At 61.1% G+C, this 14,768-nt stretch overlaps 2 protein-coding genes across 23 annotated transcripts; one reads left to right on the top strand and one right to left on the bottom strand.

The window, feature by feature from the left end:
- Nucleotides 1–519: 519 nt before the first annotated feature.
- On the top strand, nt 520–8,720 carry CDK10 (cyclin dependent kinase 10). Of its 20 annotated transcripts, none has more exons than XM_064581909.1 (14): nt 520–677; nt 3,211–3,283; nt 3,662–3,741; nt 3,939–4,010; nt 4,792–4,894; nt 5,065–5,146; nt 5,232–5,299; nt 5,820–5,872; nt 6,034–6,103; nt 6,662–6,721; nt 7,068–7,191; nt 7,276–7,415; nt 7,726–7,778; nt 8,066–8,720. In XM_064581909.1, exons 4-14 carry the CDS (start codon nt 3,992–3,994, stop codon nt 8,161–8,163), a joined length of 870 nt encoding a protein of 289 aa, XP_064437979.1. In that variant the 5' UTR covers nt 520–677; nt 3,211–3,283; nt 3,662–3,741; nt 3,939–3,991; the 3' UTR covers nt 8,164–8,720. The 20 variants fall into 20 exon arrangements, with proteins under 20 accessions (XP_064437979.1, XP_045746496.1, XP_045746487.2 ...); XM_045890540.3 differs by having other exon boundaries at nt 3,655–3,741; XM_064581912.1 differs by having other exon boundaries at nt 523–677; nt 3,160–3,283.
- A 1,051-nt stretch (nt 8,721–9,771) lies between these two features.
- Nucleotides 9,772–13,236, bottom strand: SPATA2L (spermatogenesis associated 2 like). 3 transcript variants are annotated; one of them, XM_045890529.3, is made up of 3 exons: nt 13,143–13,236; nt 12,534–12,837; nt 9,772–10,741 (listed from the first exon to the last, which is right to left on the bottom strand). In XM_045890529.3, exons 2-3 carry the CDS (start codon nt 12,834–12,836, stop codon nt 9,815–9,817), a joined length of 1,230 nt encoding a protein of 409 aa, XP_045746485.1. In that variant the 5' UTR covers nt 12,837; nt 13,143–13,236; the 3' UTR covers nt 9,772–9,814. The 3 variants fall into 3 exon arrangements, with proteins under 3 accessions (XP_045746485.1, XP_064437973.1, XP_064437974.1); XM_064581903.1 differs by having other exon boundaries at nt 13,098–13,229; XM_064581904.1 differs by having other exon boundaries at nt 13,107–13,217.
- Between the last annotated feature and the right edge of the window lie 1,532 nt (nt 13,237–14,768).

The raw sequence follows: 14,768 nt of genomic DNA, 5'->3' as shown, positions 1-14,768 counted from the left end.
TCAGTTAGCACCTACGCCCGGCTTGTGCTGCGCCGAGCTCCTCCACAGCAGGCCTTTCCGGGCCCCCCGCTGACGCTGCGCCCCCGCCCCATCGCATCACCGCCCTGCCTCCAGCATCACTGTCGCGCCGTCTCCCTCCCTCACCTCGTCCGCCGCCTGCAGCGGGGACGCGAGGCCCGCGAGGCCCGGGCCCGACAGGGCCTCGCAGGGGGCGGGCGCTCCACCCGCCGATGCCCGGAGCGCGGCCTCCCACCGCTCTTCCCGCGCCCTTCGGACGCGCGCTCTGCTCCCCGCCCTGCCTGGCTCCGAGGGAGCCCCCCGCCCCTCGGACTCCAGCCTCCTCCTCCTCCTCCTCCTCCAGCGGCCGTTCCCCAGCACCCCAGCCGCCTCGGGTGCCCGCGCTTAAAACTCAGATCAGGCCCGAACGTCGGTAGCGCGAGCGGACGGCAGAAACTGAGGTCCTCCCGGGTCGTCGCAAGGTTTCCCGGGCAACCGTCGCTGAGGTAGAAATGCCCCGGAAGTACTCTACGCGCCTGCGCGGAGGAACCTGGTCTGCGCCTGCGCACACGGGAACTGGGGGGCCGCCCGACATGGGGGACCCGGAGTCCGAGTCGGAGCAGATCCGTCTGAAGTGTATCCGTAAGGACGGCTTCTTCACGGTGCCTCCGGAACACAGGGTGCGACGGGGGGCCGCTCGGGGCAGCTTGCCGGCGGCAGGGCGGGACTGGACCGCTCTGGAGCCCCTTAGTGTCGCGCTAAAGCGTTGAGGTTTCCGACGCGGGCGGGAACGACAGTCCCAGGGTCCCTGGCGGCCGGCGCGGAAGCCGGCGGCGGTCCTCGGGGCCGCGGCAGGGGCGAGGGCAGGGGTGGTGGCGGCGCCCGGCGCTGTCCCCAGCCGGCAGCCTCTGGAAGAGCGGGCCCCGGGCTCTAGGGCGTTTCCCCGCGGGGGACTGCCGGCGTGCCCTCCCCCTGGGCTTGGAAGGCGCCGGGCGGCGCCCCGCCCGACAGCCGCCGCTTGCGTGGCGTCTTGCTCTGCGCGTCACGGTCGTGTAGCCCGAGATGGGGAGAGTGGAGCTTTGGGTGTGGAGTGATTGTGTGAACTCTGGGGCTGGGTTGTGTGGGAGCCGGTGCCCTGGGAGGCCGGTGAGGATCCTGAAGGCACGGTGGCAGTCCGCGGGCCGCCGGCCCCCCCCCAGATGCTCGGCAGGTGCTCACCTCGTTGCCAGTACGGCAGCGCGCGACGCGAAACCTCACGGCAGCTCCGACAGCCAGCGGAGCGCCTACGAGCCGCTGCTGCCGGCTGTGAAAGGGTCAGGGTTTCAGAGGAAGAATGGTGTTCAGCTGGGGGGGAATTTTGTAAAAGCAGTTCCTGCTGGGCTGGGATTTTGACTGGCGTGCCGACCCAGGATGTCAGGAGCAGTGTCTCAGATGAGAAACCGTGTGAATAGGCAGCACCAGGAGTTCCCCCTGGAGAGAGAATGTGAAGAAGAACGGGAAAGAGGAGGCTGAGGCAAGACCATGCAAGGGCTCAGTCCAGGCGATGCTGACTTGGTTCCCCAAGTGGTAGGAAGGAAGGAGAAGATGGGAGGCAGCAAGGCCAGAGAGAGGCTGTTAGAATTTGAACCTCGCTGCATGTGCTTCCTAGACCCAAGGAGACATGCTCATTCAGTCCATCTACAAACGTCCTGCATTATGAAGGTATGTTAGGGTACAGGCTGTCTGCTGTGACTGGAACCCCAAAATACAGTGGCTCAAGTACAGAACTTTGGGGAGCCTGGGTGGCTCAGTCACTTAAGCGTCCAATGCTTTTTTTTTTTTTTTAAGATTTTATTTATTTATTAGAGAGAGAGCATGAACAGGGGGAGGGACAGATGGAGAGGGAGAAGCAGGCTCCCCGCTGAGCAGGGAGCACGATGCGGGGCTCGATCCCAGGACTCTGAGATCATGACCCGAGCCGAAGGCAGACACTTAACCGACTGAGGCACCCAGGTGCCCCAAGTATCCAACTCTTGATTTCAGCTCAGGTCATGATCTCAGTGTTGTGAGAGGGAGCTCCGTGTCGGGCTCTGTGCTGGGCGTGGAGCCAGCTCAAAATTCTCTCAATTTTCTCTCGCCTAACATTTTGGAGAGAGGCAGCTATTTTCCACAAGGTGGGGCCAGACACTCAAGTTATCTGTCTTGTAGATCTACCTGCACCTCATCCAAATCCCACCCTGCTTCAGGGGCAAGAAGGAGTGGGCGGCAACCAACTTCCTTTGATCAGGAAGTCCCTTCCCTTTTTTTTTTTTTTTTTAAGATTTTATTTATTTATTTGACAGAGAGACACAGCGAGAGAAGGAACACAAGCAGGGGGAATGGGAGAGGGAGAAGCAGGCTCCCCACTGAGCAGGGAGCCCGATGCGGGGCTCGATCCCAGGATCCTGGGACCATGACCTGAGCCGAAGGCAGACGCTTAACGACTGAGCCACCCAGGTGCCCCTGGGGAAGTCCCTTCCTTGAAGCCCTTGTCCTTTATGCTCACATCCCATTGGCCAAAATTTAGTCAAATAGACATACCTAGCTGCAAAATACAACGGTGGGAAATACCAGCTGGGTAGCCACGTGCCACTGGGCAGTGTTTCCTACTCAAAGGAAGAAATACTGTGTGGATGTTGGAGTCAGTCTCTGCCACAGAAGCGTTTCCGCTGTGTTTGGTAGAAGCTTTGTTCATCTCCAGAGCATGATCTAGACTGGTGCTGCTCGGTAGTCTTCTTGTGAGGGTGGAAATGTTTCTTCCTATGGACTCTTGATCTTGGGGTTGTGAGTTCAAGTCTTATGTTGGGCGTGGAGCCTACTTAGAAAAACAAATGTGGGTTTCTGATTCATCCAGTATGGTTACCATGAGCCACGTGGAGCACGACACACATGGCAGCTGAGGAAATGAAATTTTACTGTCATGTTAACCACATGTGGCCAGTGGTTATCGTTTGTAGACAGCGTACGTCTGGACCATGGGCTTGGACGGGAACGGGCTGCCTGTGATACTGTGGTCAAAGTGTCTGCTGGCCCAGTAGCGTCACCCCTCTTTTCTCTGAAAGCCCGAGTGTGTGGTTATCCTTGTTTGGTGAACACGGGGGTGAGCTCCTTTGTACAAATTAAGCGTGAAATATCCATCTTTAGTTGTTCCGTTAGCTGCCCAAGCCCTGCACTACCAGCACCTCTGTCTTTCAGCTGGGACGGTGTCGGAGCGTGAAGGAGTTTGAGAAGCTGAACCGTATCGGGGAAGGCACCTATGGCATTGTGTGTGAGTGGCCGGGATGGAAGCCCTCGGGCACAGGGGCCTGTCCCAGCAGGAGCTGTGTCAGGGCTGGAAGGAGGGAAACACCCAGGGCTTTATAGCCAGGGCAGAAGTTATACGAGTGAACTCTAATCCGTGGTGTAATTACCATCGGTGTAAGCATCAGATTGCCGGTGTGGTTACAAGCGGAGGGAGCTGTTACAGCAGAACCTAGAACTTCCAAAAGCAGCCGGGGCTTCAGTGGGTGGCGGCTGTGACGTTGGTGTGCATCAGACTGAGAAGGGTTTGGAAGCTTCACCCACTAGTGCCTTGAAGAGCCTCCTTTGCACAAAATGTGGGGTTTTTTTTCCTGGATAAAGTGTCTTATTTGCTGCTAGAACATAGTAAACAGAAGGCAAAGCGGTGACCTGCATCCTGACTCTAAGGAGGAAAACTTCGAGGGAGCTTGGTGTAACTAGCACCCTGTACGTGGCCCAGTTGAGAAGACTCCCCAGAGAGCATGTGTCTAGTGGGGCTGGGGCTGCTGCTTGCACAGTTGGGACCCAGTGTCAAAGAAGAAGAGAAAGGGACCCCCAGCGTTCAGAACGAGGCCCCTGTATGGCACAAGGGTGTATGATGCGGGATTAAGTAAGATTCCATCATGGATGAGTTTTCATTCCAGATCGGGCCCGGGACACCCAGACGGACGAGATTGTCGCCCTGAAGAAGGTGCGGATGGACAAGGAGAAGGATGGTGAGCTCAAGTGGGAGGGGCAGAAAGGTGCCAGTTTTCTGAGGCTTCCTCTGGCCTGAACCCCTGGTGCTGAGAGCATCTTCATGAGGGTTAAAGGGGACCTGTTTCTGGGAGGCTGCCTGTCCTGTCCTTCCTCAGCCCCTCGCCCTCACCCCTCTCCTCTAGGCCTTAGTTCCCCTGAACCCCGTGCGGTTCATCTTCTCCCTCTGTCTGGTACTGCCCTATCTTCTGTCTCAGCCCAGCCATCACCCCTCTACCCAGCCCTCCCTGCCTAAGGCCAGGCTGGTAGCCCCTGTGCTCCACACACCCCTGATTTCTGCCCCCCAGCCCCTCCCCGGCCACCTGTGCAGGGCCTTGCTGTGCTCACTGTGGACCCCTTGTCCTATACGGTGGTGCATACTGATAGTTGCTGCCCTGCATCATTGAAGGAAGGGAGAGTTAAAGGTGCATGTTCAGGGCGCCTGGGTGGCTCAGTCGGTTAAGCGTCTGCCTTCGGCTCAGGTCATGGTCCCAGTAAGCGTCTGCCTTCGGCTCAGGTCATGACCCCAGGGTCCTGGGATCGAGCCCCACGTCGGGCTCCCTGCTCAGCAGAGAACCTGCTTCTCCATCTCCCTCTGCCTGCCTGTCTGCCTACTTGTGATCTCTCTCTCTCTGTCAAATAAATAAATAAAATTAAAAAAAGAAAAGTGCATGTTCAGGTGGCCTTGATTCTCCCTGAGGTTGTGGGCAGAGCCCTGCAGGGGTAGGGGTGGGGCTCACTGAGGAGGCTGTCTGGCTGCAGGGGTCCCCATCAGCAGCCTTCGAGAGATCACACTGCTCCTTCGCCTTCGCCATCCGAATATCGTGGAGCTGAAGGAAGTCGTTGTGGGGAACCACCTGGAGAGGTATGCAGTCTGCTGGTCCTCTGCACTGGGCCCTGCTGAGCCTGCCTTTCCTATCCCCCTCCCTGTGCTCCCCCCAAATCGAATTCATGCCTCCTGCAATTCCAGGAGGATCCTTTGGCCTACCTGGGAGGACGTGGGAGGTGCCCTGTGTCTTCCCCTTTTCCTTCCAGCATCTTTCTGGTGATGGGTTATTGTGAGCAAGATCTGGCCAGCCTTCTGGAGAACATGCCAACACCCTTCTCTGAGGCCCAGGTGTGAGGCTGGGGGGCCTGGAGTGAGGCACCATCCCAGGTCCTTGTGTGGCACATTTAACTGATGCATCCTGCCCTTTGCATAGGTCAAGTGCATTGTGCTGCAAGTGCTCCGAGGCCTTCAATATTTGCACCAGAACTTCATCATCCACAGGTAGGAGGGGCCCCAAGTGGGCGGCGGGGGGAGGAATGGCACGATCCTGGCCCCACAGCACCTGCTTTCCCCCTGGGGGAGCTGACAAGGCTATGAGAAGTCCTGCAGTCTCGTCACAGACACAAGGAAAGTGGGGGAACCTTCCAGGCTCAGGGCATCTTTTTTTTTTAAAGATTTTATCCATTTTTTTTTTAAAGATTTTATTTGTTTATTTGACAGAGAGCGAGCGAGAGCAGGAACACAAGTAGGGGGAGTGGGGGAGGGAGAAGCAGGCTTCCCGCCGAGCAGGGAGCCCGATGTGGGGCTCGATCCCAGGACCCCAGGGTCATGACCTGAGCCGAAGGCAGACACTCAACGACTGAGCCACCCAGGCGCCCAATAAATAAAATCTTTAAAAAAAAAAAAAGTTCCAACAGGGGATGTGTAGGAAAGCGTTCTGAGTCTGCCTGTGACGTTGACAACCTAGTTGCCCTGTGGGGTTCACGTCCTGGGAATCACCGATGTTCCCTTTCTGTCCCAGGGACCTGAAGGTGTCCAACTTGCTCATGACCGATAAGGGCTGTGTGAAGACAGGTGGGTGCTGGGTGCCGGCACTGTGGCAGGTGTCTCTGAGTGCCGCTGGGGCGGGGGAGCAGGTCAGTCCCTGCCAGCTCCCCGGGGGCTAAGAGCTGTTTGCACACGGCAGCTTCTTAGCCCCCGCTGGGTGACACACTGCCTTTCTGCCTTCGTCACAGCGGATTTCGGCCTGGCCCGGGCTTATGGCATCCCAGTGAAGCCCATGACCCCCAAGGTGGTCACACTCTGGTGAGTGGAGGAAGTGTGGGGGTTGATCATGCTGAAGCAGCAGAAGGATCCTGAGGGTCTTGAAGCTACAGAGGGCCACACGCACTCCTAGAGGCTGGGTCTAGGACAGCTTCCTGAGACAGCGGGGCTGTCGGGACGGAGGACAGCACGGCGGGGCGGGGGACTGTCCTGCTTGGTTCTGAGCCCTCTCAAGAAGGGGAGGTCGCTTCACAGACTTCTGTCTGTGGGGTGGGGCGGTTTATTCAGCTTTCTGTAGTTTTTCTCATGCATGTTTTTAAGAAGCAGCAGAACAGGCCTGTGGTTAACGATACGAAATCGTAGGTCTTCTGCCATGCGTCAGCCAGCCGTGTCTACAGACTGGGCTGGCGGCAGACTCCTAGGAGCCGACCCGCAAAGTTGGTGTTACTCTGTGTGTCACCCACGATTGTGGGCTGGGAGGACAAGGTGGTCTGAGCTGGGGTTGGCAGTCTGGAGCCCGGGCTGCCTCAGGCTGTCAGGAAGGCTGGTGGAGGCCCAGGCTTCACTGCAGGGTACGAGGGGGAGTACCTGTGTTTGCAGGTACCGAGCCCCCGAACTGCTTTTGGGAACCACCACGCAGACCACCAGCATAGACATGTGGTGAGAAGAGAATGCGGCTCCTGGGACCTGGGGGAAGGGCTGGGGTGGGTCCCATGGGGGCTCACAAGGGCAGGAACAGGGCTGGGGTCTTTGTCAGCCTCCCAGCCCCCAGGGGGAGGGGGAGGGCCGAAGCCTGGGATCCCTAAGAGGAAGCATGAGAACGTAGCTTCCACAGAAGAAAGGCCCTGCCCTCATGGTCACCCAAAGAGGCCATCTGGGACGGGGTCATGTCCCATCTTGACTTCCTCCCAAGCTCCACCCTGTCCTGACCCCAGCACTTGGCCTCAGCAGAGGTGTGTGGCAGCAGGGGACAGGTGTGTGAGGTAAGGTCTGCTCTCCTCTGCAGGGCCATGGGCTGCATCCTGGCCGAGCTGCTGGCCCACAAGCCCCTTCTCCCTGGCACGTCCGAGATCCACCAGGTGGACCTGATTGTGCAGCTGCTGGGGACGCCCAGTGAGAACATCTGGCCAGTGAGTGCCCGGCCTCTGCCCTCATCCGCCCCCCTCTGCCCCCTGCCCGGGCCAGCCCCCATGCTCCACTCCTGCTCCCTGCAGGGCTTCTCCAGGCTGCCGCTGGTGGGTCAGTACAGCCTGAGGAAGCAGCCGTACAACAACCTCAAACACAAGTTCCCGTGGCTCTCGGAGGCTGGCCTGCGCCTGCTGAACTTCCTCTTCATGTACGACCCCAAGAAAAGGTGCTGACCTGGCCTCAAACCCGAGCCCTCGAAAGGGGGGGTTTTCAGAACTCTGGCCACGCTGCCACAGAGGTGCCCCCTCCCCCAACAGACGCGGAGGCCCAGGCCCCCAGTGTGGGTGGTCGCTGCCCACCCAGATCATAGAGCCCACTCTGAATTTCTCATCTGTTTTTGGGCCGCAGACCCTTGCTGGCCACTCGCCTTTTGCTGTCGGGAAATTTGAACCAGAGGCTGCGGAGCTGGGTGGGTGTGTGGGAAAGCGGCCCCAGCGGCAGCCGGGGTCCTATTAACACGGAGGCCTCCTGTCCAGGGCAACGGCCAGAGATGGCCTGGAGAGCTCGTACTTCAAGGAGAAGCCCCTGCGTGAGTTTCCCACTGAGCCCCGCAGCGCGCTTGTCTTGTGGCCCTTTCTGTCCAGGGTGGGGGTGTAGGGGCACGGCCTCCCACAGCTCCTCGAGTCCCTGGGGGTGGTGGGGCGGGCTCCTGACACAGGCCTGTCCGGGTGGAGCAGGGGCTGCATGCTGAGGCCCACGTGGGTACTCGCTGGCCACACAGACTGTTGTCTGAGGGGGGCAGAGGGAGACGCGACTCCAGGGCCCGACACGGATGCACAGTGGGGTTCTCAGACCCCAACGCACTCCTCCCCGCAGCCTGTGAGCCGGAGCTCATGCCCACCTTCCCCCACCACCGCAACAAGCGGGCTGTCCAGGCCACGTCTGAGGCCCAGGGCAAGCGCTGTAAGCCCTGACAGCCCCTCCACCGGGCTGGCACATCTGCGACGGACAGCAACGGAATGGGGAGGCCTCTGCAGTCCAGGCTCACGACGCTGCTGGGACCCAGCTCCTCCTTCGGCGGAGACCTACCCGCTGCTCCGGCTGATCACACCCCTTCCCCAGAAGAGCGGGGAGTGGGCATGGGGGTGATGCAGGGTGGGTGCACCTTGAAGGGGTGGGACCTCATTCAGGACACCTGTTGCCGCGCCCTCAGCTGGTAAAAGCTTGGGACCCTCCCTTCCCAGGAGGAAACACCTGCTGGGCCCAATTCAGTGGGTGTTGCTGTCTTGGGATGCGTAGACCCCACATGGTGGCTTGTGCTCCCTCCTGATCACCAGGGTCTGTCTAGGGCAGGGAGAGGCGCACCCCCCCCCCCCCCGGCAGGGTTGGCACACTCAGAATGGGAAGGAGAGGTCGGGTGTGGGTCACATCCCACCTGAGGGACTGGGGTCTGAGCCCTGTCCCTGACCCACACTGAGGCCCAGAGGGGAAGGGGCATGAGTCAGAGAGATAAAAGGTTTTCTAACAGGTATGAGTAGGTTCAGTGTCCTTTAATGAACTTTAATATTCTGATTCATGGGACATGATGGTGGTTCTCTGAGTGCTGGGGAGAAGGGGAGGTGGGATAGACAGACGGGGGTAGAGCACCCAGCACAGAAGACAGGCACCTGTCCCCTCTAGTCCTGTGGCTGAATACTTCCCAGGGGAGGGGGCTCTGCCTGCCTGCCTTGGCCTTAAGAGTCTGCCTTAGCAGGTGGCTGCTCAAGAACCCAGCCACACCCTTACTACTGGACCCAGGGAGCATTCTCAGGTGGGAAGCCTGCACGGCCTCCTGCCCTGCCTTTCAGAGCCTATGCAGCAGAAAGCCAACAGCAGGGTGGCTTGTGGGGTGCGGACTGCTCAGAAGCCCCACACTCCACCCACGAGGGGAGTGACAGCCTATCCAGGCCCCACTAGCTGCCTGCGTCCTTCCTCCTGCCGCCTATGCTCTGGGCGTCTGGGGAGGCTCCCCACTCTGCTTTGAGATCAGATCATTTCTTCTCCACCTGGGGACCACACTCCCCGGCCCAGCTGGTCTCGAGCCAGCCCTCAGCTCATTCAGCGCTGGCTTATGACACCTCTAGGCAAGGGGCTAGCTCAGCCATGTACCTGGCAGAGCCCCCAGACTGGTCACAGTGGTGCTCAGTGGCTCCCAGGGACAGCCCTGTGAGGAGACTCTCCCCTGGACACGTGGAGGGAAGCAGTGTTCTGAAGGACAACTGTAGGGCTCAGGTCCACAGGCTGAGCGGTGGGCCCTACAGTGGGATGGGGCAAGGAGCGAAAGTGAAGGGAGAGGGCCCTTCGTTGGGCATAGGCTTGGTGGCGAGACTCCTCCACCCAGCACGTTTGGACATGGGCCTGGATGCTGGGTGCCGGGGGTAGGGAGTCGGCCAGGCCAACGCAGGAGCCTCCCATGGAAGGCAGGACCCCACCTCCTGCCTTGTGAAGCCCGATGCCCCACCTCGCTGTGCCCAGAAGTCCCCTGGGCGCAGGGTGGCTGGGGGCTTAGGCCCGAGGAGTGCTGAGGCCCAGAGAAGCACCACAGAAACGGTCTCGGGAAGGCCCTGCCGCAGGGCCTGGCTGGGTCTAAGGCTGGGCCCCGGGCCCGTCATAGAGCAGGGTGTCCAGCTGCGCGCGCTGCAGCCACAGGCGCCGCTGGCCCTCACTGAGCAGCGGGCGAAGCGCGTGGCCGGCTCGGCAGGTGGGCAGGGCAGCACAGTGGGGCGCGTGCAGCTGGTGACAGGTATCACAGCAGAGGGCGGGCAGGGCCCCAGGAGCTAGGCAGCTGTGCGCCTGGTAGCCGGGGGGCTGGCAGGGGCTCCCTGGGGCTCTGGGGGCAGCCGCGTCTCCAGGCTGACTCAGCAGCTCTCTTCGCAGGGCCAGGAAGGAGAAGGCTGTGGGCTCGCGCTCCTGCTCCTCCTCCAAGGCCCCATAGGGTGGGCTGCTGGCCTGCGGCAGCACCTCAGCCTCCTCCAGGGGCTCCCAGGCTGCGCCCCTGACCCCCCACAGTTTGGCGCTCTGTTCCCAGAGCAGCGGCCTGCAGGCCAGCTCTGGGGGCGGGGAGTCGGGGCCCGGCGAGGGCTCACCGTACAGGCTGGCCTCCTCCGAGCCCTCATCCTCCTGCAGGTCCCGGTAGAGGTCCAGCGGGGTCTGGTAGACTGTTGGGGAGCCCCGGGGGGGCAGAGGCGGCGGCTCCTCTTCCCGGGCCAGCCTCTGCTGCAGCCAGGCCACGCAGGAGGCCACGTCTGCACTGGCCCGCCGAGCCTGCAGCAGCTCCTCGGCTGGCAGCATGCTGGTGCCCAGCTGCGCCAGCACCTCGCCCAGGATCTCACACTCCAGCCGGAGGGCGAAGCAGCCCAGGGCCACTTGCACCAGTTGGCAGGCGGGTGGCGGGGCAGCCATCATGAGGCGGTGGTTGTCCCTGGGCACGTAACCCATCTTCTGGAAGCTCTGGAGGAGGAGGTCCTCCGAGAGGGCGCCCTTCAGCACGTGCACATAGCCCCCTGAAAAGGTCTGCAGAGGAGGGTCCTGGTCAGCAGCAGCCGACCCACGCTCGAGCTCCTCCTGGCCCTGGCCTCCCCCCGGAACCAGGCCGTGCCGGCACTCCCTTCAGAGGGGCTGCTCAGCCGCATGCTCCGACCCACCCCGGCACACCCATCTCCATGGCTGAGGCAGAACAAAATAAAGAGCCCCCACGCCAGGAAGTCGCACTTCGTGGCAGCAGGGTGGCTCAGTCAGCTGAGCTCAGGTCCCAGATGGGAGTCCCACGTTGGGCTCCCTGCTCGGCGGGGAGTCTGCTTCTGTCTCCCCACCCCCCTCCTGCTCTCTCGCTTGCTCGCTCTCTCAAATAAGATCTTAAAAAAAGAAATCTCACTTGCCTTGGGGTCTCCACCTCCTGTCCCCCCTGGGGCCGAGATTGGGTCACGCAAACACAAACGGGTGCTTATCTGCTCTCCAGACAGGCTGTTCTGAACTCCACCTTCCCACGTCCTGTTCTGGAGAGCTTTCCCCATTGGGACAGAGGCTTAGCCATTCATTTTTTCCAACTGTGTAGCGTTCCACCACATAGATGAAACATCCGTATTTTTCGGAGGCTCTAACGTGCATCTGGGCTGAGAGCCCAGGAGTGCTAGATGGGAAAGTGCTTTCTAGGCTGCAGTCCTGTGAGGAACTGGAAGGGCTTCAGGATGATGGTGCTGTGTCTCTCCCAGACGGGAGCCCTGGGATCCCGTCAGCATCCCTCCCGCAGACGGAGCGCTGCCGTGGGCGGGCACTGTACTCAGGGTTTTGCCTTCAGCCCTCACAACAGACCTTGGACTGCACTACTCTTGGGTGTGTTTCACCGATGAGGACATGGGTTCAGAGAGATTAGGTAACTTGCACAAAGCCACACAGCCAAGAGGAAGCAGAACCAGATCCCAACCAGGTCTGCCCAACACTGAAGCCCAGGAGCACCGCAAGGGCAGGCCTGTCCGCTCGGTTCTTGGCTTCCCACGGGGTTGGCGCTTGAGGGTGCCTCCCGCCCTGTTCTCTGAATTAAAATGTCCTAGAACTTCTGACCAGCAGGTGTCCCCATGAAGCAATAGGCTCCAGAGCTCACCTCTTGAGAGAGGGAGGGAGTGAAGGAGGGTGGGGTGAGAGAGAGGGAGAGGAAAAGGGGTTGGGGGGGGAGAGAGAGAGAGAGAGAGAGAGAGAGAGAGGCTGCTGCTGCCATGGCAACCAGTGGAGGTGGACTCGCCCACGTGCCCAATGACATCAGCACCTTCCTACTCTTCCAAATTAGCTTTGAGGGCCAAGTATGCCTGCCCCCTCCTGCAGGCCAGCAGCTCACCCACAGGGGTGATCAGTGCAGACCCCAGCGTATGCAGGGCCTCCAGCCCCTACCTACTTCACAGGGGATACACCCACCCAACGTCCTCTTCTATAAATGGGGTCATGCAAGGATTAGGATGACCATGGAACCTCAAGTCCCTCCCAGGCACCTGTCCTAGGATTTCTGTGCTACCTGGGCTGTGAGGCCACTTTGGGGGAGGGCACTGATTCAAGCCTTGAGGAGCAAGGATCTCCCCAGGAGGCAGGCACCCAGGGTGGGTGGCCTCTGCCCACACCATGTTTTCAGCCCTGGGAGGGGGGGGGGAGGGGGGACACCTTGGCCAAGAGCTGCCCCAAAGCGCCCCAAATCCCCTCTGAGCCCTGAAGAGCCACGCGGCTCTGAAGACCCATGAAATCCCTTGTTCAATGGTATCCTCTGCCCCACGGTACACGGCAGCCTGAGTGGGGGCGCCCCCTCGGCCCAGCGCCCTACCTTGATGGTGGTGAACTCCTTCCTCCAGGGCAGCAGGTACAGGTGCACAGCCGCCAGCTCCAGCAGCTCGAAGGCGCGGGCCAGGCCGCGCAGCGCGGGGGCCAGGTCGGCGCGGCCCCACAGGCCGTCGGTGAGCAGCGCCAGCGCGTCGTCCTGCAGCGCGCCGTGCAGGTCGAAGTCTTCCACCAGGATCTGCCACAGCACGGCGCGCAGCGATGGGTCCCCGCACACGCCCGCGCGGCCACGCCGCAGCTCACGCTCCAGGCACAGGCGGTAGTCCTCGGACAGCGAGCTGCTGCCCATTCTGGCGGGCGGGGGTCCGGTGTCAGGAACCAGAGACCCCTCCCCGCCGGCTGTGCGGCCCCCCGAGCCCCCACCCAGCGTCCACAGACCCCCCTCCGGCCCGGTGACCCTGTCCCCGCCGGCTGTGCGCCCCCCCCGTGTCCACATGTCCCCGCACAGCCCGGCGACCTCGCCAGCGGAGCGGCCCCCAGTATCTACAGCACCCCGCTTCCCTGGAGACCCGCCCGCCAGCTGTGTCTCCCCCCGAAAAGAGACCCCCACCTCGCCCACCAGAGCGTGCTGTGGCCCCGCGAGGGACCGCTCTACCTGTCGGTCCCCAGCGGAGCCCAATCGGCCACCTCTCCGCTCGGACCCGTCCCGCGGCCGCGCTCTTCCGCCGCCACCGGCTCCGCCCACCGGCCTTGGCCGTGACGCCCGGGGCGGGGCTTGCGCCGGGCACCGCCCCCTCGGCTCACCCGGGTGGGCCGGGCTGGGGGCGGGGCCTTGTGCCGCTCGGCGGAGCACCTGCCCCCGCGTCTTCCGCCTGCCCGCGGGCCCCGGGCGGCTCGCGGCGGATCCTGGGCGGGCGCGCGGCGGGCGCGCGAGGAACGGTGCGTACGCGCAGCCCCCTCCTCTGAGCTGGGCCCCGGCAGCGGTGGCCGGGGCGGAAGCGGGTGCTGCCAGTGCGCCCCGGCCCGGGCCCAGAGCTCACCGTGAGCCCAGGGAGGTGCGTCTCCGCGTGGTTGAAACAGCAGCCTCAGGTGGGTGGGGCGGCCTTGGTCTTTCTGTGGGCTCAGCTTCCTGGTCCCTGCGGCGGGGTGAAGGCCCCTCCCTAACTAGGGCAGCCTCGTTTCCAGGCGCCCGACCCGTGCGCTAAAGCCACTTGGGCGGAGGAGGGATGGGAGAGATTTAGCCCTTGGGGGCCCAGCTCCATGCGAGGAAGGTCTTCTGTAGACCTTCCTCCCTGGGCAGGCTCTGCCCCTTGATTTCTGGGCCCCTCACCTCTCCAGACCACTTTGCTGAGATGGGACCTGCCTGGGAAGATCTTTCTCTTAATAAGAGCCTTCACCTGGCAGTACCCTGCAGGTGCGTCTTCACATACTTCAAATGGGACTTTTAGAGGAATACTGGAACCAAGCTGGGGATCTCCTTGAGACATTTTGCTGGCCACCACTCAACATAGAGGCGTTTCGCTTACGATGCACTGAACCCAGCTCTAGGGCCACACCAGCCGTGAGGAGACAGTTAACTTCTGGTCTTCTCCGGCCTCTGTGCGGAAGGGTGGAGCTTAACCACTCCCTTCGGTTTCACCACTGAATTCATCGTGGTCTTCAGATGCGAGGCCTCTGAATTGCATCCATCCATGGTCATAGCCCGCAACCCTAAGACAACTGTTGCGGTGTGGGGAATCCGCAGCCTCGGTGCAGAGCCTGCCACAGCGTGCACGATTGCGTCTTCAACTGGAAGTAGATGGGGTTCTGTTGCTTTGATTCCGCACTCAAGTCCTGTTGCCGTGTGTGACTCCAGGCAACTGCTCTCAGCCGTTGCTTGCTAATCTAGGGCACGTGTGGCTCTTCTCAGTATGACACTTGAAACTGGGCGGGTCTTTGCACCTACTTGCACCCACAGAATGGAGGTGACATTGTTTGGCTTCCCAGGTTAAGTCATTAAAACACCTTGTTGTCTTGAGTTGTTTGCTCTTGGAGTCTAGCCATCATGTTGTGGGGGAGCCCGTGGCCACATGGAGAGAACTTGCACTGAGCTGAATAATGTCCCCCCAGATCCGTGTCCACCTAGAACCTGGGAATGTGAGCTTATTTGGAAACACGTTCTTTGCAGATATAATCAAGTTAGGATGAAGTCATGCTGAATTAGGATGGGCCCTAAATCCAATACGACTGATGTTGTTAAGAGAGAAGTTTAGGCACAGCATGTAGGGGAGAAAGCCTATGG

The sequence above is a fragment of the Mirounga angustirostris genome, unplaced genomic scaffold, assembly GCF_029215605.1.
Source record: "Mirounga angustirostris isolate CCGP_5_RB_7025 unplaced genomic scaffold, mMirAng1.0.hap1 SCAF_16, whole genome shotgun sequence".
NCBI classification, from domain to species: Eukaryota; Metazoa; Chordata; class Mammalia; order Carnivora; family Phocidae; genus Mirounga; species Mirounga angustirostris.
This window is presented reverse-complemented; position numbering and strand designations above follow the sequence as displayed.